Source organism: Microtus ochrogaster, chromosome 10, assembly GCF_000317375.1.
Source record: "Microtus ochrogaster isolate Prairie Vole_2 chromosome 10, MicOch1.0, whole genome shotgun sequence".
Lineage (NCBI taxonomy): Eukaryota > Metazoa > Chordata > Mammalia > Rodentia > Cricetidae > Microtus > Microtus ochrogaster.
The window spans coordinates 40,165,733-40,189,095 of NC_022016.1; the positions used below are offsets into that span (position 1 = coordinate 40,165,733).

Consider the following 23,363-nt stretch of genomic DNA (forward strand, 5'->3'; position numbering starts at 1 on the left):
AAAAAAAAAAAAAAAAAAGAAAATTTAGCTCAAGGCAGAACTTAAACTTGGGGAAGATAACATTTCCAAGAGGCAGATCATAAGGATGAGAGCAGAACACTTTGTTTGGTCAGATGCTAGAAGCAGTAATCACATAAGAACATTTACATGTGGACAAATAAAGCAGAACTATGAAGAGGTGAATGATGGGAAACACAAAGAACCAAAACAACAACAACAACAACAAATTAAAAAAACCTCCTTGTAACAAAGGAACACTTTTTATTTCCTAGAGAACTTACAACTTGGCTTAATATTCTTGAACTGTCTCCCTGAGAAGTAACATTTTTGCTAGTGTTATTATTATCACCTGATGTTAATTTTTTTCTATTACTGGAAATATTTTCTACTTCTTAGAAATTTTCCATCATTTTACTAGTAGTGTCATGTTAGGTGCTACTCCTCTGAGCCTCGTTTCCACCACACTCCTCACACAGTCTCTGTCCTCCCCTTTCAGTTACTTTCACAAGGTTTTTCTGGAACCATTTTGATTTACTGTTTCTTCCATTTTCTACTTCACAGAGCATGTGAAGTCTGTATAACACAGCACGTCTTCACTGAATTTTAAGAAACTCCAGTTTGTGGTTAGCCATTCTATTTCCTTGACCTCCACATGTCACTAGAACTGTAGCAGAAACTCCAATAAATATCCGCGTGAACCACACTGTTCAAGAAAAATACAGAACACTAACATACAAAGCAGTCAAGAATGTAACAATGGCCACTTTTTAAGGTGTTGTCCATCTTGGGGAATTCAAGGGGCTTGCTGGATATTCAAAAGTCCCTGAGTTCTATCCCCATTACTGCCAAAAGAGAAACAGCTTTTATAAAGGCAGGGAGGGGCTGGCTTTGCAGTGGGACAATGAGGAGGAAGCTATATGCCCATCCCTCCTTCCCTTGCTGGCAGTTACCTCTGCCTCTTCTGCCTTTTCTTACTCTAAATGCTGAAGCAAAGTATAGCAAAATGATGAAGATGGTAATTGCCAAGCAATTTATAGATTTATAGATCCTGAACTTCTGGTGACTTTCAGATAACATCAGAATGTGTAGCCCTCCTTGTTCTTTTAATTCTCTGCATCAATCAACATAAATCATACAAATCACTGTGAAGGTTAACTTGTAGAAAACTAGTAGGTTTGTAACTAGCCCTAGAAGGTTAAGTTTGCCAGAAGGGGAAGGGAAACGGGCACAGAGCTTCCTGCCCATTGTACCACTACACAAACCAGACTTTCCCTCCCTATAAAAGCCCTTTCTTGTAACTCAGTTCTCTAATGTAGAACATTGCTAATGATAGCCCTCTCCAGCTTCTCGGATCAATCTTGGAATAAACCTGATTTTTTCAACGTCTGCATACTGGATGAATGGTAAGCAGGTGGGGTGGAACTGGGTCTGGAAACAAGAAGCGGCAAAACTGGGCTAGGGATGTAGGTAGCTCAGTGGTGCAGTGCTGAATGTACATAGCTCTTAGACATAGCTCTGCTATGTGCATTTAACCCTTCACTTAGTGGGCCACTCACATATTGACTAAACAACCATACGTGTAAGCTTAATTTCATAGTTTGTTATGACTATTAACTTGTTCTGAAACACATTTGCTACTTCCAAGGATCCCCAAATCCATCATCAAATGCTCTAACTGATGTACTCACTACTACTTCAACTCCAAATGAAGGTAGCACATTCCAATTTGAAGTGGAGAAAGAGTTGGTTTTAAGAACCAAACTGGGTTCCTGTTCCTGGGTATAGTCTGTGTACACAGTGAGCATCTCTGGGCATCAGCCTTTTCAACCTCAAAACAGCCTCAAGATCATTGATGACCATGAGGTTTTAATCCAGCAGAGTGATGCTTGATTTGATTGAGCTGTCAAAACTAAGAAAACTTGACGTTTTGTTTTCCTCTACTCTTGGAAAAGATGGATTGTAAAGAAGCAATCCGCAGACAATTTTGGAATTAAGCTTAAAGACAAATTTATATCGGTATTTTATTGAGTTACTGGAGAGCAGTTCCTTCTGTCATGCTCAAGAAAAATAATTAGCTATGTGGGATTAATCTTTGAATGTTAAGTTCAGCCAATCACAATAGTAAAGCTAACTACTTCAGAAAATAAGCATAAGGAAGTACACTAAATATGTTTATAGGTGGATTGCCCACTAACTTCCTCCCGCTAAAGAAATAGAGAAATAAGCAATGTTTTTTTTTGTTTTGTTTTTTTGAGGGAAGAGGTAGTTGCTACATTTTCCATAACTATTGAATTTCTTCAATACCCTAATTTCCCTTTTCTCCCCATTGTAGTTGCTGTCATGCAAGACTATTCATACTGGTTAAGGGTACTGGAAGAGTGAAGATCGGAGAATTGTGAGCCTGAAATTTGGATCACTAGCCCGAACAGTACAATATTAGTCAGCATAAGCTTCTTATACAGGTAAGGGCGGTTCTCTGTTCAGTTTTAGCTTAACGATTAACTATAACTGTCTGAAAGGAGTCAACTGTTTGAACTGTGAACTCTGATCATTAAGTGAGGTAGTCAGCAGAGTAAGTGTCTAGCTAGCCATGAGTATACCTGCTCGAGCTGTAGACATCATCTACTTGTCACAGTAGCAGAGAGCCAGCGTGTAGACAGACACTCTGTTGAGAGATGCACACTTGCAGACATTTTCTTGGAAGCAATTCTGTAAGTGCTCACTTTTATTTGACTTCTCAAGTTTAGTGGTATTTTACAAATTTTACAAACTGTTTTTTCCAGTAGGTTTAGAATCCAAGGGGACACAAATTTGGGAAAGTGAAGAAGTGTTATTTGTTTCTGTAGAGACTCAACATCATTGATCCTTCTTGATAGTCTCTTGTCCTCCTTTCGTTAGGGAATATTTGCTAAGGATATTCATGATGGCGCCGTTCCCTCTGCTGCTTTTTAGCATGCAGTGCATTGTCTCTGCAGCAGGAGCTACTGCTTTTCATATAAGACGCTTCATCCCTTAAAAGAAGCTTTGGCCCTTCTGAACAATCAAATTATCCTTTGAACAGAAGGATTTTACTTAATAAATGAACTGGTTCACTTAAATCTCTATTTGTCTGATTTTTGAAATCAGCAATGTTACAGATTAGGGTTGCATCTGAGGACTCTAACTGCAGCACATTGCAGTTCAACAGCTGCAAAGGCACTCTGAAACACATGGTGCAATTTCTAAGTAAAAACTGTAAAAAAATAAAATGAAGACAGTGATACACCTTAATTCAGGGTCTCAGAATTTGAATGCAGACAAACTGCACAGTCTTTAAGTCTTTCAAGAATGATAATGTATTAGGAAATAATCCTCATTTTTATAAAATCTGGCATAGAATTCTAAAGTAATCTAAGATATAGAAAATAATAAGACCACGATTCTGAAGAGGGATAGAGAATACAATAATACCAAGAGGCAGAGGTCAGAGGATGAGAAAATCTTTTCATGTTTATCATCAAAAGAGTGAAGGGGATTAAAAAAAGAGACCCTGCTGTATGTTCTAAAAGAGCAGAGTACGGCGACCACAAGTTAATGGTGAAGACAGAGAAATGGTTCATTCTAAAGAGAAAGTACATTCCTTAAAATGAAAAACCACTTTGATAATTGCAACTTTAGGAGACAGAAATCATGATTCTTATTTGACTAGAACCCAGTAACTTTTCTGTTACTCTCACCTGAAAAAATTAAAGAAAAAAATAAATAAGTTTGTATATGATCCCTCAGTTTCTCTCATATACCTCTGCAGCAAGAAAGATTTAAAAATAAGATATAAAAAAGTAAAAACCAGCTGGTCTGTGGTAGTGGTGCACACCTTTAATCCCAGAACTCGGGAGGCAGAGGCAGGTGGATCTTTATAAATTCAAGGTCAACCTGGTCTACAGTTGTTCTGAGACAGTCAAGGTTACACAGAAAAACTTTGCCTTGAAAAACAAAACAAAAAAGTTAAAAACCAGGGCTGGAGAGATGACTTAGTAACAAGAGCACTAGTTGCTCTTCAAGAGAACCCAAGTTCCAGTGAGTCTCAGTAGCCACAGTAGTTCACAACCATATCTACTATATCTCCAGCCCCAGGGGAGCCCACATTCTTTTTGGGCCTCTGCAGGCATTACATACACCTGGTGCATGAACATACATGCATGTAAAACACCCATGCATATAAAATAAACGTTTTTAAAAAGTAAAACCACAGATGCATTTACACTGGATTAAAAACACTATGCCCTCTAAATAAACAAACAAATTCAACGAAACACAGATACTAGATTACAGAGGAGGACACATGAGGGTATCTAGCTACCAAGCATACCAAGTATAGTTTTGACACAAAATTTAATTTACTGAAATGTAAGAATTTAGCACTATTTGGCATGAGAGATTACTGATGACCTCGTAATGAACACGGGTTCTGGAGACCTTGGTCTTAATGCTTTCTTGCTGTTTAATTCAGGACCTTGTCTGAGTTTTGTTCATTTGGAATTTTGGGTTTACTTCTGAATTATGAAAATGACCCTTCTAATAGTACTATAGAAAAGTGTTTTAATCTAGCCATAAATATACTCGGAAACTACATATAATCAATGTTGTAATTAAAAACTAGCTTTTATTTACTTTGAAAAATACGAGCTATAACATAAAAACTATTTATTAATTTTTAAGTTATCATATAAAGTGATGAGTTTTACATGTCCGCTAATGTGACTACATTTCTAGCACTGCCCTCTGATCAACATGTATTAATTTATATGTGCATTTCGATTTCTATGCAAAACCTATCATGATTTACATATTGCTTTATAATCTAAGGACTAAATTCCTCTAACCTAGAAATGATAAATCTCAGGCATTTTTAACTATCTGTATCAAAATTTGTTTTTTGTTTTTAGACGAAGGCATTACCCATCACTTTAAATACTGTTGCTTTTATTTCAACTGGCCCACTGTGACAACTAGAAAAGGTAAAATACCAACCATCTGCATTTTCTAGCTCCATCCAATACATTTTGCTGTTTTTACCCAAAAGCTTAAAAACAGAGACATAACTTAAATACCATATAGAGTTTTAATATTAAGTATATGTAATTCTGTTCTAGCTCCTGTGACAAAATTCAAGAAAATCTGGTATAAATGAGTAACAACTCGACATGCATCCAGCCCTCCATGGTTTCTACCACAGCTTTACCCATCACTTACATGTTTTTGTGTGTTGTTGGTCTCTTTGGAAACTCACTTGCTCAATGGGTATTTTTAACAAAAATAGGTAAGAAAACATCAACACATGTCTACCTGACAAACCTTGTGACTGCAAACTTACTTGTGTGCACAGCCATGCCTTTCATGGGTACCTATTTCTTGAAGGGTTTCTATTGGAAATATCAGTCTGTACAATGCAGACTGGTCAATTTTTTGGGAACCCTATCTATGCATGTAAGCATGTTTGTCAGCCTCTTAATTTTAAGCTGGATTGCCATAAGCCGCTATGCCACCTTAATGAAAAAGGAATCCTTGCAAGAGGCCACCTCATGCTACGAGAGAATGTTCTATGGTCACTTACTAAAAAGATTTCGCCAGCCCAACTTTGCCAGAAAAATGTGTACTTACATATGGGGAGTTGTGCTGGTCATAATTATTCCCATTATCCTATACTACTCAGTTGTAGAGGCTACAGAAGAAGGAGAAGGACAGTGCTACAATCGGCAGATGGAACTGGGAGCCAGCATCTCTCAGACTGCGGGTCTCATTGGAACCACGTTTATTGGATTCTCATTTTTAGTAGTAGTGACATCATATTATTCTTTTGTCAGCCATCTGAGAAGAGTAAGGACCTGTACCTCCATTACAGAGAGAGATTTGACCTACAGATCTGTGAAAAAACATCTTTTGATCATTCAAGTCCTCTTAGTTGTTTGCTTTCTTCCATATAGTATTTTTAAACCCATTTTTTATGTTCTGCACAAGAGAGGAGACTGTCAGCAGCTGAATTATTTAATAGAAGCAAAAAATATCCTCACTTGTCTTGCATCAGCCAGAAGTAGTACAGATCCCATTATATTTCTTTTATTAGATAAAACATTCAAGAAGACACTATATAACGTCTTTACAAAATCTTAATTCATCACATATGGTTGGCTTTTGCATGGAAACCACCACAAAAGAGAAAAGTATTTATGTGACTCTATTAGTGACATTAAATTAAATGATGAACATGTCATAGCTTGGCTGACAATGGGCACCAAGGAATTTTTTTTAGTTTTATAAACAAATACAGGCATAAAATTGGACTTAGAGTTCTACTTATACTGAAAGTTGAGATGGCAGAGACTTTCAGAGCAAGTTGAGTACATCAAAAAGATTCTACTGTATATGAAATCAAACAAACTTTTTCCTGTTTTCGGTCAACTGTGGATCTTCTGTCCAATACACAATATTTTATGATTTGAAGGATAAAGAAGCAAAAGGTTTATGGGTTTGCCTCCTTTCTAACCTAACACATTAACCCATCTATGGTTAAATTTTATTTTGTTGATAACTTTAAAAAGAGAATTAGAAACGGAAGCACTGAAAAAGTCAACCAGTAAAAAATATCTTCATTTACATCCTATCTAACTGTATGAATAGTGCATTGTAAAGTCAATTTAGTATTACCTGTGAAAGCCAACATTCAATGATTCCAATATTTAATAAATAGATTTCACTTACAAATATGCTTAAGCATTTGAATTATACCTTGTCAAAATAAAAAGCAATATAATATATAATTATATGCCAATCTTCATGCTATTTTCATATATTTCCAATATAAATAATATTATTATTAATGACAGTACCTGCCATATAGTTATGTTCAATAATTTTTGTAAACTAAATGAATGAATGGTAAAGAAGTGTAATCTTGTCATATAAAAGATTAGCCTGAGGATTTAAATTATCTGGGTTCAGTACTGGCCCCATCTCTTATTTAGCTGGACAATCTTCGGCAAATGACTTACTCTCTTTACATGTTAACTTCTTTAATTGTGGAACAGAAAATATGATCTGATTAATATCATTACTATTAAATTAGATATTGTTACTATTGTGAGCTAGCAGCTAGTCAGTACTTGCTGTGTGTTAGGTCCTCTGTGTATATGTTTCATGAGTAGAATTTTAATAATTACAATAATAAGCATGTTAATGTACTACTGATGAGAAAATCCAGATGCGTAGTTAAGAGGTCATCTCAATTCCTCCAGTATATAAGTATATTTAAGAAGTAATTATTTCTTAGTGACCATTTCTTCCGTGTAATCAGCCAGTAAGAAAAATAGTAATTATATTCTGTATTATATACATTATGATTAAAAAGCAAAAATAAAAACTGTGTTCCCCAAATTATCCTAAGCTCCACTGGAGCTATAATCTATCTTCTTTTTCTACTTCCATTCTTTTCTCACAAAGAAACCAAAGAAAAGAGTTGAGTAAAATCTTACCTCTGTTAGACACTGCTTAAGACTCATTTTCCCCTCATCCACATGGGAATCACTTCGGTGTTAACATAAGTTTACATTAAGTTCATGTGATACTGCAAATCTTTAATTTCAAGGCAGGTTTTGTTCCTGAACTAGAAGTGTAGGACAGATTTTCTAAGAGCTATGTGCTCAAATTACTAGACATTTTGTGTAATTTTTATCAAAACCCAATACAGAAATATACCCAGTAAGTTCCTGTTGTTTTTATTTCATTCTTTAACTGGGAGATGAAAATATCCAAAGTTCTAACACATTCTGGCATCAGGTATTAACAGTGTATATCTAGTCTGTGTAGGTGTTTGCGTGTGTGTGTGTGCGTTGGGGCATGTGCTTGGGTGTGGCAACTGTTAACTTCAGGTCTTATTCCTCAGAAGTAGTCAGCCATGTTAATTTTGAGAGAGGGTCTCTCGCTGGGACCTGGGGCTTGCAGATTACCTGAGGCTGGCTGGCCAGAAAGTGCCAGGGATGTGCCTGTCTCCCCAACACTGGGATTATGTGTCACTAAACCTATCTTTTTATTTGGGTTCTGGGGACTGAACTCAAGGCCTTATGCTTGTGTGGCAAGCACTTCACCAACTGACTTATCTCCCCAGCCTGTGTACCCATTCTTTCATAACTACTGATTGAATTTTTGGTTCAGTAACTCGCAGAGACAAAGAAGAATTGGAAATTCCTGGTGACTTCCGTGTGTGCAGGTTGAAAACTGAGGTATCGAATGTAGTAGATATGCAAATCACAGAGTAACTCAAAATTCATTGGGAGACTGCCTGAGATGCTCAGATGTCTCCACAGGCACAACACATTATCCTTACATGAGTTTTAAACCCCAAACTCATTAGACTAAGAGCAACTGAAATGATCATAATTTTTATGGAAACTATATCACATTATTAACTCACTGCAGTAAGAGTTTAAAACATATATAAAACTTTAAAAAGTCATTATTTAAAAATGACTTCCCAGGGCTGGAGAAATGACTCATCTGTTAAGAGTACTGGCTACTCTTCCAGAGGACCCAAGTTTGATTCCTAGCACACACACTGTGGCTCATGACTATAACTCTAGTTCCAGGAAACCCAATGCCCTCCAAGGACACCAAATTTACATGGTACACAGACATAAATGCAAGCAAGACACCCAAATGTATAAAATAATTTGAAAAATCACTTTATAGGCCAAGTATGATGGTGCTTTAATCCCAGCACTTGGGAGGCAGAGACAGGGCAGATCTCTGTGAGTTTCAGACCATCTATGGCTATATAGTGAGACCTTGTTTTTTTAAAAAGTCGCTTTACAGCTCTATGCACTATGTTAAAAATAAATGATATTACCAAAGTAGAATTACTTATATTTAAAACTGACATGCTAAGAGGTACGTGGTTTCTCTTCAAATGGCTCATTTTGATAGAAAATGGAAGCTGTATTAAATTAAATGTTGAGTTTATTCTCCACACATTATTACATGATTTCCTAAACAGGTAACTATTGTGCTGATTTTTTTCTCAGAAACTGAAGAATTGGTTATTTAATATCATAGAAAAATATTTTATATAAAGTATCACTTTCTAAATCTACCCTAATTTTAACATTTGTACTTTAGAAATCTTAACCAATATTTTAACTATAGAAAGCAGGCACAATTTCCGTCTCCTTCCCTCCTCATACAGTTCCCTTAAGGCAACTGTGAAATTATAAAGCAGCAATTCAAAGCATTAAGTCTGGACAAACAGAATTCAGGATGCACTATTTAATCTGAAACAAGTCAGTCCTTTCTGGGTAGGAGAGGAAGATGGAACATGGTTCTGATTTGGTGAGGACTTCCTGATCTTACAGTCTGTCAGGATGGGAGCTACGCTGGATAAGTGGGTGAAAGGAAAGTTTGCTGGCAAACCACAGAGGGAACACTGGTAATTTGCTGAGCATTTCGGTCATATAGCCTAAAGCTGGGATTGCCATGTGATACCCCTACCCCACTGATACCGTTTCAAAAAGTTACTGCAGATAGAAAAGTTTTATAATTAGTGTTAAAACCTGACTGGCTATATGACACATGACTCCCTGGGCTCAGGTAAGGAGTAATGGAAGAAGCTACTTCTAATAAGCAAAAGAAATATTCATGCTTTAAAGACCTGTGGGACTTTTTTCAAATCCCAATGATTAGGAGCTTATAATCCAATGAAATGTGTACAAGATGCCCAAGGACCTTATAAGACTAATGCTCATCATGGGGACCTTGCGGGAGGGTTGAAGGGGAGGGAAGAGGCAGGAAGGAGAGCAGAGAAAAATGTAGAGCTCACTAAAAATCAATAAAAAATTAAAAACGAGTAATGCTCACGTACTAATTATCAGTATGCTTCTTACAATAAAGACAGAAAGGAGTGGGTGTTATGGGAGGGGAGGTGGGGAGGAACTGGGAGGAGTTGGGAGAGGGGAAACTGTAATCAGAATATATTGTATGAAAAAATCTATATTCAATTAAAAAAAGTAAACTGGTTTGAATAAAAATCGATTCTTTAAAAGAGAATACAACACAGGGGCTTTTGGAGTTGTGGTAGCTGATGTAAAGGAAATGTTAGCGAGTGAGCACAAGAGGAAGGGATATTTCAAGAAGTCCTGGTTATTGTAAATGTGAAGAGCGTACATTTCTAATAAAGTCAGGCACTCAGCAGGTGAAAGGAGAACTGAGAGCAGAAGGGGAGCAAAGAGCAGTCAGACGTGCTGACACAGGCTGCAAAGGAAACCACCGAGGAAGCACAGGCACAAAGACTGAGGCAGGAGGCCGTAGGCTGAGTGTATGTGCAACTGAGGCTAGCAGTTTTGAGAACTAAAAACCGAGCTCCCAAACCTCCTGGGCCAGGCCCTGCTCAGAATGGAGAGTGGTTGTGCTTGGCAAGCAGTCTGCATGCTCGACAGCTGCTTTTCTTCGACTTCAATTCCTGAAGCTGCACCAGAGTGAGAGACACAGAGGGCGGAGAAGTGCCATGTCTCTGCAAACCCAGGCAATGCTTTGGGATTCAGGGGAGCTGAGAGAAGCGGGCCAGCTCTCCCAGAGTCAACCAAGGAGCCAGGAACTGCACTGACCTTGACGATGGTCTGATTTTCCTCCAAAGTATTTTGAATTTAGGGATAAGAAGACCAGGGGGGGCCAATATCACTGAATCACAATTGACATTTCCCTGACCTTTCACAAGATAAAGAATTAAAGGAAAGAAGATGGCAAGAGAAAAAAACAGAACATGCAAGCTTCAGTGCCCACAAGGAGGCAAACCACAAGCAATATAATATTACAACAATGGGTCTTAACAGGGGGCAGTTTTATACCTCAGGAGACATTTCTGGTTGCCGCAACCTGGAGGGCTGGAGATGTTACTGGTCTTTAATGAACAAAGGCCAGGGTATTGCTTAAGCATACTACAATATCCTAGACAGCTTCCCACACTAAGTGTGAAATTCCCAGTCTTACTAGTATGACTGCTGGGATATCCTTCATTATCATGACATAGCTTCTTAAATTAAAAAAAAAATTAAAAATACAACTTCTTGAGAAACTGCTTCTCCAAAGCAAGCAGCTTCCACTATGGTTATGTGGTACTATATGCTCAAATCTAACCAAAACACTTCTTTTCAACTTAATTATGATTTCCAAAGGAAACACTCACTAAGGAGGGAAAAAGTACGATTAATCAATATAAAATCTACCGCTTTTAGATAATCAGGTAAGGCAGGGATGAGGAAGGAGAAAGGAAAGGGGGAGGGAGGGGAGGAGGGAGAAGGGGAGGTGAGGGAGAGGGGGAGGGAGGGAGGGAGGGAGAGAGAGGGTGTGTCTAAAGTTCTCTCATGTAAATAAAGTATTGCCGTGGTCTTTATTGGCTTCATTAACTAAAAAGGATGTAAACAAACAAAACATTTTAACTGTAGAAATCAAAATATACACCTACACACACACACACACACACACACACACACACATCACTGATTTGGATGCAAAAAAATCCTGGATAGGCTGCTTTAGTGGTAAAAATAATAAAATAATAACATAATAAACCAAGTGGAAATTGAAATCATTAGTTGTGTGAAATATATTGGCATTGCATGCGAGAGGGCACAGCTGAAGGCTTTCTGGCTACATGGATGTCCTGAGATCTAACAAAGACAAGCATCCAGGATCACCCACTAGAACAAGCACTTGAATCTCACTAAGTTTAGGTAAGTTACTAAAGTATTAGGAAATTCTCTTGATACAACCTTCAAAGCACAGCTGCAATCTAAGTGCTCTTTGTATTTTCTTTTCTTTTTGGCCACTTGCAATGCTCCTATTCTGTTCTGAGCCGAGCACAATCATCTCCAGTCTCTATTCTGAGTTTTGATCACTCTGCCTGGGCCTTAGTGACTTCCATGCTGCTTGTCCAAGCAGGACACTTGTGTTCATGCCTTTACTCTTAGGTATCGGCTCAGCATACTTCCTCTAGTTTGTTCAAGTCTCTGCTTGGGTGCCATGACATCTCAATGTGTCTGCTTTGACAACTTTATTTAAGCCTGTAGCTCCTTCTCCTGCATCCCCCTTTTCCTCTTATCCCTTCCCTCTCCTCTCTGTTTCTCTCTGTCTCTCTCTCTGTCTCTCTCTCTGTCTCTCTCTCTCTCCCTCTCCGAGACAGGGTTTCTCTGCATAGCCCTGGCTGTCCTGGAACTCACTCTATAGATCTGGCTGGCTTCAAACTCACAGAGATCTGCCTGCTTCTGTCTCCTGAGTGCCTCTCAGTTTCTGAACTGCCAGTTTACTTCTTTCGGCACAATGACTTGCTATCTATCTCCCTGTATTATAATGGCAGTCCCATGAGGGCTGTGACTGTCTTGTACACTGGTGTAGTGCCAGGTCCTAGGACAGTAGGTGCTTGAAAAGTATCCCTTGGATGAATATCTTAAGAAAATATAACCAATTCAACAATGTCAATGAAGTAAACTGACTGACTATTCATTCACTCATACAAAATGCCCATATTTCAGGCACCATCAACATAATGGTACCTGAGTATAGAGGCCAACACACTGCAAGTCCTCTGCTGAGTCTCCCTGACATCTGAAATATGGGGCTTTTGCCTAGTGATTTCTTAATTTGCAGTCTGAGAATTACTTCTCTATTTCCTTCTTTAGTAGGTTTTTAAGTGCTTCCTAAAAATTATATGGCATGTTCCTCAGAAAAAGAAACTAATTTAATATAACCTAGTATAAAACTACTTTCAGGCCTTTGCACACATTGTTCCTTTTCTGTGAAATATTCCCTTGTCCTCATACAACTACCCTATCATTCAAGACTGCCTTCAGGAAACCATCTGATGCTGTCTCTTAATGATACTTACCACCTCTCTAAAAATTGGTTTGCCTGTCTATAAAGATCACACACCAAAACTTCTTTTACTCTTGTATACTTCAAAAATAAAAAAGATGTGGCTAACTAGACATGATGGGATTACATTTCTGTAATTTCAGCACTTAAGGTAGTAGTCAGGAAGCCAACTTCAACTACACAGCAAGTTCAAGACCAGTTAGAACAATCATTAGACCCTGTCTCTAAAACTCAAAACCTAACCAAACCAAACCAAAGAAACCAAGACAAACAAATAAAACAGACCCCACTAAAGACAATTATATTTCTTTCCCTGGAACTCATACTAATTCCATGAACTTTTTTTTTTTTCGAGACAGGGTTTCTCTGTGGCTTTGGAGCCTGTCCTGGAACTCCCTTTGTAGACCAGGCTGGTCTCGAACTCACAGAGATCCGCCTGCCTCTGCCTCCCAAGTGCTGGGATTAAAGGCGTGTGCCACCATTGCCCAGCCCATGAACTTTTATAATTCAATCAAATGCTAAAGGTGCAACACGGAGATGGAATTGGGATCTAGGCATCTACAGGCCTGGTAACTTCCATTCCTTTGAAGAAGCGAGCACTGTCCTTCTGGAGATAGGGCCACATGAAAAGAGTGCAGGAAGTGTTGGCTATGAGAGAAGGAAGAAGACCTAGTCAGCTCTCTAGTTTTAGTTACCTGAGCTGAGATGTCAGCAGACTGACTGAGGCCTCTGTGCGCTGGCCCCATGACCTTGGCCAAGTCTGGGTGACAGAGGTGAGCAGTTCCAGTCTATCTCTAACCAAACTGTACAGGGAGCAATGATGTCAGCTGTTGTTCAAAGTCACTTAGTGTTGACATGTGGTCGGACTCCAGCAGTATGTAATAAGATGTGTCCCTTAGTCTCTTCTCTGACACCGTCATACTTTCAGGGCTTGCACTTCATGTGAATCAGATATTTATGGAATATGTAAACAGATGCTAAACTAGAAAATGAAGTCAAATATAATTACTTTCATGCTTTGTTTGGTTTAGTTCCCATTATATCAATTACCATGACCCATCAAAATCTGATTATATTATTAGAAGTATTACACATAATCATAACTTGTAATATAATATTTACAAAAATTTATTCTGTCAAAGACAGAATTCACACAAAATAAAATTGTTGAGCAAACAGTTTCACACACAATGTTGCTACACAAATAACACTGTGTTTTACAAATTTTAAGTTTCCAGACTATTTTTTCTTGTATGTATTTTAGAGAGTAAAATATTTGTCTTATATGTGTATATATAATGAGAAAAATTTTACTCTGTATATATTCACTTTTTGTATTCATTAAATGTAAAAGAACCACATACTACAACACTCTATTGACAATTTTTCCTGCTTAATTTTGTGGTGGTTTGAATTAGGACCTGCCCTGCCCCCAACAGGCTCACATTTGAATGCTTGGTCCCTAGTTGGTGAATGATTTGAGAAGGATTAAGTGGTGTGGCCTTGTTGGAGGAGGTGTGTCATTGGGGGTGGGCTTTGAGGATTTTAAAGCCCATGTCAGGCCCAGTTTTTCTCTCTCTGTTTGCTGCCTATGCATCAGGATGTAAAGCTTAGCTACTGCTCCAGCACCATGCCTGTCTACTTCCTGCCATGATGATCATGGATTGACCCTCTGAAACTGTAAGCAAGCTCCTAATTAAATGCTTCCTTTTTTAAGAGTTGCCTTGGTTATAGTGTTTTATCACAGCAATAGACAATTTTCTACAATTCTTACTCTTTGCATAACTGAAGACTAAAAAAAATAAAAGTATTATATATCTATTGGGTTGTTTAGTGTCAAATTTTCATGACAGTATTGATGTCAGATCTCCACATTTGAAAAGAATGAACAAAAAGATATTGCACAACTAATTTGCACTAATGGGTATTTTGTACATTTTACATTGGTTTTCATTTGTTGTTCTTACATTGAATTAGATGGTTTTGGAATTGCTCATGAGGGTACTCAACTTTTAGCAACAAGAATTTCCACTAGTAACTTCTACCTAATTTCCTTAACCATTTAGAATATACCAAAGATTAAGGCCTTTAAAAATATGCCCAGAAGGAAGGAATCACCTCTGTTCATGCTGAAGGTTAGATAGGCCAGGGCCAACACAGCTAAGCATGAAAGCATAGCCTAGGGCTAGAGAGATCTCAGAGACTTTCTGGTAGTTAAAAGTGTTAGAAGGTACCAGGAATGAGTGAGAAAACCCACCAAGCTCCTTTATGGCCTGATTCTGTGTTTTGTGACAGTGATGACAGGGACTGAGACTTCTCATTAACTCAATACAAAGATGGAACAGAAGAAAAAATAACAATCTCACTGATATTCTAAGAGTACAAAGTGCATTCTATCTAGAACTGTGACTTCCTGCTGTGTTTCAAAACTAGCTGCATGACAGCACCAAACAGAAGGGAAGGGTGAGCTTGAGCAGCAGCAGGAGGTAGAAAGGAAAGAGCAGTGGGCTGCAGCAATGTTCAGCACTTCCCTGATCATTCCCTTGCTCCCTGGGCCCAAGTCCCTAAGCTGCAGAGTTCTTCTCAGTCCCGGCTCAAAGACTATCCTTGGCTGTAGTATTGCAGCCTTCTGTTTTACTGCTGGCATTTAAGACATCTGAGGATAAAGAAGCATGATCTTCCCCAAATAGGACATGGGGAGCTTTCATGTGGGACCTGCAATTATAAGAAACTTTTGCTCCCGAGGCACTATGTGTCTACTGAGCAGACTCCATGAAACCAACATCAGAAATATCATGAGTCAGAAATGACAACAAGAAAAGGCTTCTATGATTTTTAATAGTAAGCCAAATGAGAACGCTTGCTATTGTCAATTTCTTCTGCAACTAGATGAACAGAGAAAGAAAGATACTTGTGACATCAGCATTATGATTAATGGGAAAATTTTCGAAGGTCATAGGAACATTCTGACTAGAGGTAACCCTCTATTTAGACTTTACAATGCATTTCAAACAAAGACCTAACCAGAACAATACTGCCTATTTTGACATCATTGTAATTCAAGGATATTTTACGTATCTTGGACTCCTTGTGCTCTAGTAACTTGGTGCTCAAAGAATAAGGTACATACTGGATGGCTATTAGGGTGCTGTGAACACTGTAGGGTCAAAGCTTTACAGCATGACATTTGAAAATGCCATGCAAACCACCACAGGGCTGGATTACAGAGTGCCCACATATGGCAACAGTTACGAAGTAAACTATGTTTTATTTTTAGGGTATATGGTAGCTACTTGGGTCCTATCAAAATACAGTAGTTGTCCTTTATTCAGCTTACATCCATGTGCCACTTTAACATGAAATGTTAAAATAAAATGATATCCACGGTGACAGTTGACCCAGTCCCCCTGTTCATCAAGATACTCAGGCTAGTTAATACTATTGGAGTTTTGATCCTATTTTTAATTTAGTATTTTATCATGTTAATACAGACTTCTAGTGAGAGGTTTTTTTCAGCCCACTAGTTCTATCTTCTTTGATATGATTCATAACCTACCCTAAGTCTCTTCTAGCCTTAGGTACTGTTTTTAATTATTCTGTGCTGATAGGTATGCTTCTAAGAAGTCAGAAGGCAATGAATTGGCTTATTTCAGCATTCCTTTCTTTTTTGAAATTGATTTATTTTTACTACCTCACAAATAACAATGATGCTGCAAAGTAATGGTGGTGAAGTTGGCAAAGGCCATGAAGATGATTCTGATTCCAAGCAACTTTCTCCCTTGGCTCGAATCTAATAAATAGTTTTTGGTTTGGGGTATCTGCTACTTTGGCACTATTCTTGTCTCCTATTATTGTTTTTTCAGTTTACAATACTTCAGCTTTACTTGAAAGACAGAAATATGGTTGCAGAAAAGTTATAGAAAAATAAATGATAAGTTTAAGCATATGGTTAATTTTTCAAAAATGGTTTTCTTTCCCTTACTTACTGACTTACCTTCACATCCCTGTGAATTATGTTATTATCATGACAGTAGCGCAGAGCTTCCAGTATCTGTCTCATGTAATGGCTGGAAAAACAAGAGAAATCCCAAACTATAAAATCTTGCAGTGTAAAAGTTCATATATAATGTCTCTACTTTATAATCCCCATCTTTATATCAGCTAGTCACAAACATCTTTCATTTGACTGAATAAGACAGTGAGACTTAATAAAAAAGTTGACAAACTATGTCCTTCAAGAAACAGAATGTTCTTCTGAGCTAAGTCAAAAGAATGCCACATAATCAATAAACAGCAATAAACACACTAAAGAGGCAAGCCTAAAATAATACACACACACACACACACACACACACACACACACACACACACACACACACACACACACATAAAAACCCTCCAATATCCTGGTTAACTCTCTTTAGCCCAACTGGATTGCTATGAAGGAAACTGCTTGTAGCTATCAGAATGATTCCGACTAAAGGGGTCATGGCCTTCAGTCAGCCACTCAAAGCAGCTCTCAGCCTTGTGTCTATTTAGCCATAAGGAGACGCTACAGAAGCTCTATATGGGATTTCTCTTTGTAACGCAATCAGGCTTTAGCTGAGGGTACTCTTGAACAAAGCAAAGCTATTTCTAAACAGCTGGGGTCTGCAGGGGCTTCCACTGGGTACAGGTAAAGAACAGAGGAAGAATTAATGTTTTTAAAAAAGTTTTAACACAGTCAACTAGTAACAGAGTATGACAAGTTCCTGTAGTTATGGGTTTATATCTGGATGAGATCATCTGAAGCTGAAAATGCACCTCTAACTTATTACCAACCATTAGAATCTAAGCTTAGCTTGCCTTAAGTATACTCAAAACACTAGCATTAGCTATATCACACTGCATATTACTAAACCAGGAAAACCGGAAGTGTAGTTTCTACCGACTACACATCCATTTTATAGCACCATAAAGTACAGAATGGGGAAGTCAAACTAAGGCAAGACAGAGATGCCCTCCCTTTGCATCTCAAGCAGGCACTGTACAGAAGCGCTCGATTTCAACACTTTATCATACAGTGTTTATTAAACTTGATTGTGTTTTAACAAAATAAACTAAATAAAATAAAACTAAACAATTTAGAGTACTCACAAAAGACCTTACAGGTATGTGTAACATGAAAACAAAAAGTTTTCCTGCTTTATAACTGAAAGATTTCTATCAAGTTTCCTTTGATAGATACACCACGGTCTAACATGCTCATACAAATATCCCTCTAGTAAACATACGGGTAATTTTATGTATTATAATAGATTACAAGTTTCCCTTTAAAAAAATAAGAGTAGAGGAGAAAACAACCCAAACTTAAAAGTAAACCAGTACGGATCGTCTGTCCTGTACGGATCGTCTCTCAATACCTGGGTCCTAAGCAGTTCTTACTGTGAGAAGAGACATAAAGGGCTTTGTCCAGGCCAGTGTAGCCTACAATTAAGTTTGGTTTAAGTCAGTGTGACTTAACCTACCACTGGGGACTTTTACTCATTCAAAGCAGACCTTGGAGGAGCTGTGCCTAACAACAAATGTCAAAGTGGCTTGAAACTTGCAGCAAAGTCACTATTATTATAGTTATTATTATTATTAATTATTATTATTATTAAGTCAGTCTTAAATGCCAATCCAGATGTCAAAGTGGAGGATTTAAATTAGGCAGAGTGGACATGTACTCACAAGAGCCGATTATTTTAGATACATAGTACTAAGATAGCCACCTAAATTATTTTCAGCCTAAATAAAATTCTTATCTTCTAGCTTTATAAAGCCAAAGGAAACTCAACGAATGAGTATTTTAAAATGTGATTGCCACCACACTTCATTATTTGGCTGGATGAAGCTCAGTGGCAGAGGGTTTGCTTAACATGTACAAAGTTCTGGATTTAATGCCCAGCTGCAAGAAAAGAGGATAACTTATTATTTGATCCAATTCTGTATATATAGCAGAATCTCTAAGTCATATAAGGGGAGAGGAGGATTTTTTCCTCTACAAATGGTTGCACATCTAAACTAATAACCTTCAACCTCTTAGTCAGGGTCCTCTAAGGCCGCACATGGCAGAGAGTTGCTGACCCAAGTTTCAACCAAAAAACCTTTACTTCATGCATTACCACAGTCCATATTTTCAGAAAACCTCAGAAATACATTTTCCCCAATCTTCCTGAAGAATGAGAAAAAATGATAACTCTATACAAAAAAGAACTGTCCAACAGCTCATTTACTTCCTCTAAAACAATGGTTCTCAGCTGGGTGGTGGTGGCCCACGCTTTTAATCCCAGCACTCGGGAGGCAGAGGCAGGCGGATCTCTGTGAGTTCGAGGCCAGCCTGGTCTACAAGAGCTAGTTCCAGGACAGGCTCCAAAGCTACAGAGAAACCCTGTCTCGAAAAACAACAACAACAAAAAAATGGTTCTCAATCTGTGGGTTGTGACTCCTTTGGTAAACCTCTATCTTCACAAAATATTTACAATATGATTCATAACAGCTGCAAAATTATGTAGCAATGAAATTAATTTTATGGTTGGGGGGAGCTATATTAATGGGTTGCAGCATTCTGAAGGTTGAGAACCACTGATCTAGAAGGAGATATTCTGAGGGTAAAGATGGCGGGTAACAAGAGATGACTCAGCTTACTCCTGTGGTCAACATTGGTTTTTTTTTTTAATATTTATTTATTATGTATACAGTATTCTGTCTGTGTGTATGTCTGCAGGCCAGAAGAGGGCGCCAGATCTCATTACAGATGGTTGTGAGCCACCATGTGGTTGCTGAGAATTGAACTCAGGACCTTTGGAAGAGCAGGCAATGCTCTTAACCACTGAGCCATCTCTGCAGCCCCAACACTGGGTTTAAAAGTCTAAATATCTGCCGGGCAGAAGAGATCTGATCTCTGATATGTTCCTAGCTAAAGATTATCTATGGTAAACAGAAGCAGGAATATTTGAGGTGGGGACAGCTTCACACACAAGGTAATATAAGCCAACTAACATTCTCAGGTATAAAACAAAGATGTTTCATAATGAAATGCTCTCTGAAGTGAGTGGAATCCACTAGCCCTGAAAAGAGAATTTATTCTAGACCAGAGGTGCATTGTTAGCTAACGTGGGTAGAAGTGGTGTGGGGAGCCCTTGATAATTCAGGTCTCTCCCTGCTTCAGATGGGGTTTTGATTGTCTTCATCCTTCAAATCAGTTAGCAAAGCTTGGCACTAGGAAAGAAATCGCTGTGATTTTAAGAGTTGGAGTCGGTAGCCCGATGTTAGCCTAGTCTACAACTCATTAGCACCGAAAGGATAGAGGCAGTCACTAACTGGGCTGTGTTATACTGTACTAAATAAGCACTACACAGATGTGTGCTTTGCGCCATGTTGTGCTACTCTTCTTGAAATTCAGCCAGTTACAGAAATATAGCTTTAGCCATTTGATTATTTGAGTCTTTAAGTCATGCAGGTACTCACTAGAATACCCATACAGCTGAATTTTCTAATAGTGAATCACAGAACTAGAGAGAAGAAAGGAAAGTCAAAAGTCACTTGGCAAAACACTACACACCATGAGAAGACTTTCTACATCTGGCATAAGAGGGGACACAGCTAATGATGCCACCCGAGTCTCCTGCTTCCCTTTTCATTGTTAGAGAAGTTGTGCCCAACATTTCTGAGCAATGTCACTTATTGGTCCCACTGTTGTTCTTTTCTGCTCCATTCCGAAGAGACCCTTTCATAAAACCACCATTTAACAGCAAATATAAGTGGGTTTGAAAAAAATCAATAAGCTTTTATCGTGACATACACACAAACATCTACTTTTTCTATAAGTCTCAAGATTGAGAGAGCCCAGAAGTCACTTAATTGCATGACATCACCTCCACATGTCTATATCAAGACACAGACCAACTGTAAAGCCAGGATTGAAGTTAAAAGAAAACCAAAAAGAGTTACCAAAAACTAGAGATGAGAGGAAAAGTAGTGGCCACATGTATGCCGGGTGCTCCAGTGTTACTGTACTTCAAAAAGAAAAAAAAATCATCTTTACTGAGGGAGTTCAAAGAATGAAAATTTTGATTTTTCTTACTTTATGTTGTTTTTAATAACTGTACAAAGGCCACTAGAGGGTATGGGGTAGAGCACTTGACCAGCATGCAAGAAGTCCTAGGTCCAGGTCAATGCTTAGTGATTAAAAAAATATAAAAATTTCTTTGAATTCTTTAAGAAATGTGTGGGGGGGGCTGGAGAGATGGCTCAGTGGTTAAGAGCATTGCCTGCTCTTCCAAAGGTCCTGAGTTCAATTCCCGGCAACCACATGGTGGCTCACAACCATCTGTAATGAGGTCTGGTGCCCTCTTCTGGCCTGCAGACATACACACCAACAGAATATTGTATACATAATAAATAAATAAATAAATAAATAAATAAATAAATAAATAAATGAAGTGTGTGTGTGTGTGTGTGTGTGTGTGTGTGTGTGTGTACAAAACTCTGATAGTTCCATTTACTTTAATAAGGTATTTCACAACAATGGCATAAGAAAAAATCAGGATAACACTGAAGTTACACTTTTTGGAAACAAAACCAATGATGACAATTTAAAAATTGTGATATAAGCTCAAAAATAGAAGAGAGGGACTTGAAAACAACTAGAACATGCTTTAGAGAGCATGATACACAGGAGGATATTTAGTTTTCATTCTATCATATGTCAGTGATACAAGCAAATAGTATAGCTAACATAGTAAGTCTTCTCTTGCTTCTTTTTCCCAGCTCCAGGAGCACAAAAGCAGCAACTATGCCACACGGAGCATATTCTTGTTCACATTCACTTCATCCTCTACACTGGGGCCTCTTGCTCCTCAGCCAATCCATACAGGGCTACAAGTTGTATTAAGGTAGTTATACAGCTGTTTCTAACTATGTCCTTCTAGGATGCTATAGTTAGAAAACAAATGATAGGAAAGTTATAATCACTCAATGTAACTGTTTTTCAAATGATAAAACAGTTTACTAAATCCTTGTAGGTTTGTGATTCTTAACCCTTCACTATAATGTGGCCAGTGACTGAGGAGGTATTCTCTAGGTCATGTATCAAATCAGTAACCTGCCAGTGCATAATATGCTGGGACTGAATGCAACCAAAGCAGAAAGCTGTATTGCTTTAAGTCTATAAGCTAGTGGTGCAGTGCATGCATGGCTACTATCATTTTTCATATTTACTTCTCTTTTGAGTCATTAGGTTTTTATGACTACTGCTCCACTTAGTGTAACAGTCATTGCTTTGGTTGAGAGCCCTGAAGCAACAGATTCAGCAGAAAAATGGTGCTTTTATTTTTGCTCCTCTTGTTCTTCTGTGCTCTCCTTATATTAACTGGCCACATAATAATCTGAAAATCACTAAAAAGGAAAATGCAGAGCCAGTGAGGTACACTTTGAGAAACCTTCAAGCATAATTCTACGTGGTTCCTGGGCTACCAAACCACTCTTTGTAGAGAGACACCAGGAATAAGTAAAATAAAAGCATTTGTGTGCAAAAGCAAAGCCATGCTAGCAGATACAGGGTTTGGCATTCATTTCATATTTCCAGATACTGTGAGCTTCTACCATACATACATACTGAAGCAGCTAAGTTATCTGCAGAGGCCCCAGCAATGTGCTTGCAGACAGGAGAGCTGGTTACTTCTTATAATTTCATGATAAATTCTGTCTCTTCCTTCCACTTTACTTCTGGGGAGTATATGCACATTACATACCTGGCTACAGCTTCACTGTACACAAAACCAGCATCAGCTCGCTTTACGATTTCAAAACACAGATCTGCTCCATCCATACTGCAGAGAAATGTGAAAAAGAAAATTAGAAAAGAGAAATTTCCAAGACAGCGTTCTAAGTGAACACATCGTTGTTGGGTGTTGACTGACTACTGATGATTGTGAATTATTTAAATCTTCCACTCTTTCCATGAAAAGCACACACAATTATAACCACCTGTTGAAAATCTACAGAAAAAGGAACTTTTAGGGAGATTAAGCTAACAGAAATATCAAACAACACAATATTGTAGTAATAAGTCTCAGAAGAGAGAAACTCTAGAGCTGGTGGGTATAATTTTTTAATTAAATTACCAAATTCTCTAAGTTAAGTAATGTAGTGTTTTAAGAATACAAAGGTTTTTTAAACAATATTTTTAATAGTTATCATCAATAATGGGAAATTTAAATTACATTCTGTGAAAGAAAAAATTAAGCCAGTACAAAATTTATTATACCTTCCATTATCCAAATCAATTACTACAGACACATTCTAACACAAATCAATTACTATAGACACATTCTAACACACTGATGTGATGGTAATATCCTGTTACTACCTTGCCCTAAAATTAATTCTCAATTTCTCATCTTAATAATTCTCAATTTCTCACCCTGTAAGTAAGGATACTTTGATCT

General features: G+C 37.9%; 2 protein-coding genes across 16 annotated transcripts in view; one reads left to right on the plus strand and one right to left on the minus strand.

Moving 5' to 3' along the window:
• Cask (calcium/calmodulin dependent serine protein kinase) overlaps positions 1 to 23,363 on the minus strand; it is a 320,516-nt gene that overhangs the window by 146,133 nt on the left and 151,020 nt on the right. For all 15 annotated transcript variants that reach the window (XM_005352875.3, XM_013348391.2, XM_005352872.3 and 12 more), the window contains exons 4-5: positions 22,668 to 22,745; positions 16,886 to 16,958 (exon numbers count right to left, since the gene is read on the minus strand). In XM_005352875.3, coding sequence (XP_005352932.1) covers positions 16,886 to 16,958; positions 22,668 to 22,745 — 151 coding nt within the window. The remainder of the gene's footprint in view (positions 1 to 16,885; positions 16,959 to 22,667; positions 22,746 to 23,363) is intronic.
• On the plus strand, positions 4,930 to 6,323 carry Gpr82 (G protein-coupled receptor 82). The gene is made up of 2 exons (XM_005352868.3): positions 4,930 to 4,997; positions 5,133 to 6,323. Exon 2 carries the CDS (start codon positions 5,167 to 5,169, stop codon positions 6,148 to 6,150), a length of 984 nt encoding a protein of 327 aa, XP_005352925.1. The 5' UTR covers positions 4,930 to 4,997; positions 5,133 to 5,166; the 3' UTR covers positions 6,151 to 6,323.

What these genes read in the sequence shown, in the direction of transcription:
- Gpr82 (XM_005352868.3), top strand. Translation starts at nt 5,167, where the DNA reads ATGAGTAACAACTCGACATGCATCCAGCCCTCCATGGTTTCTACCACA.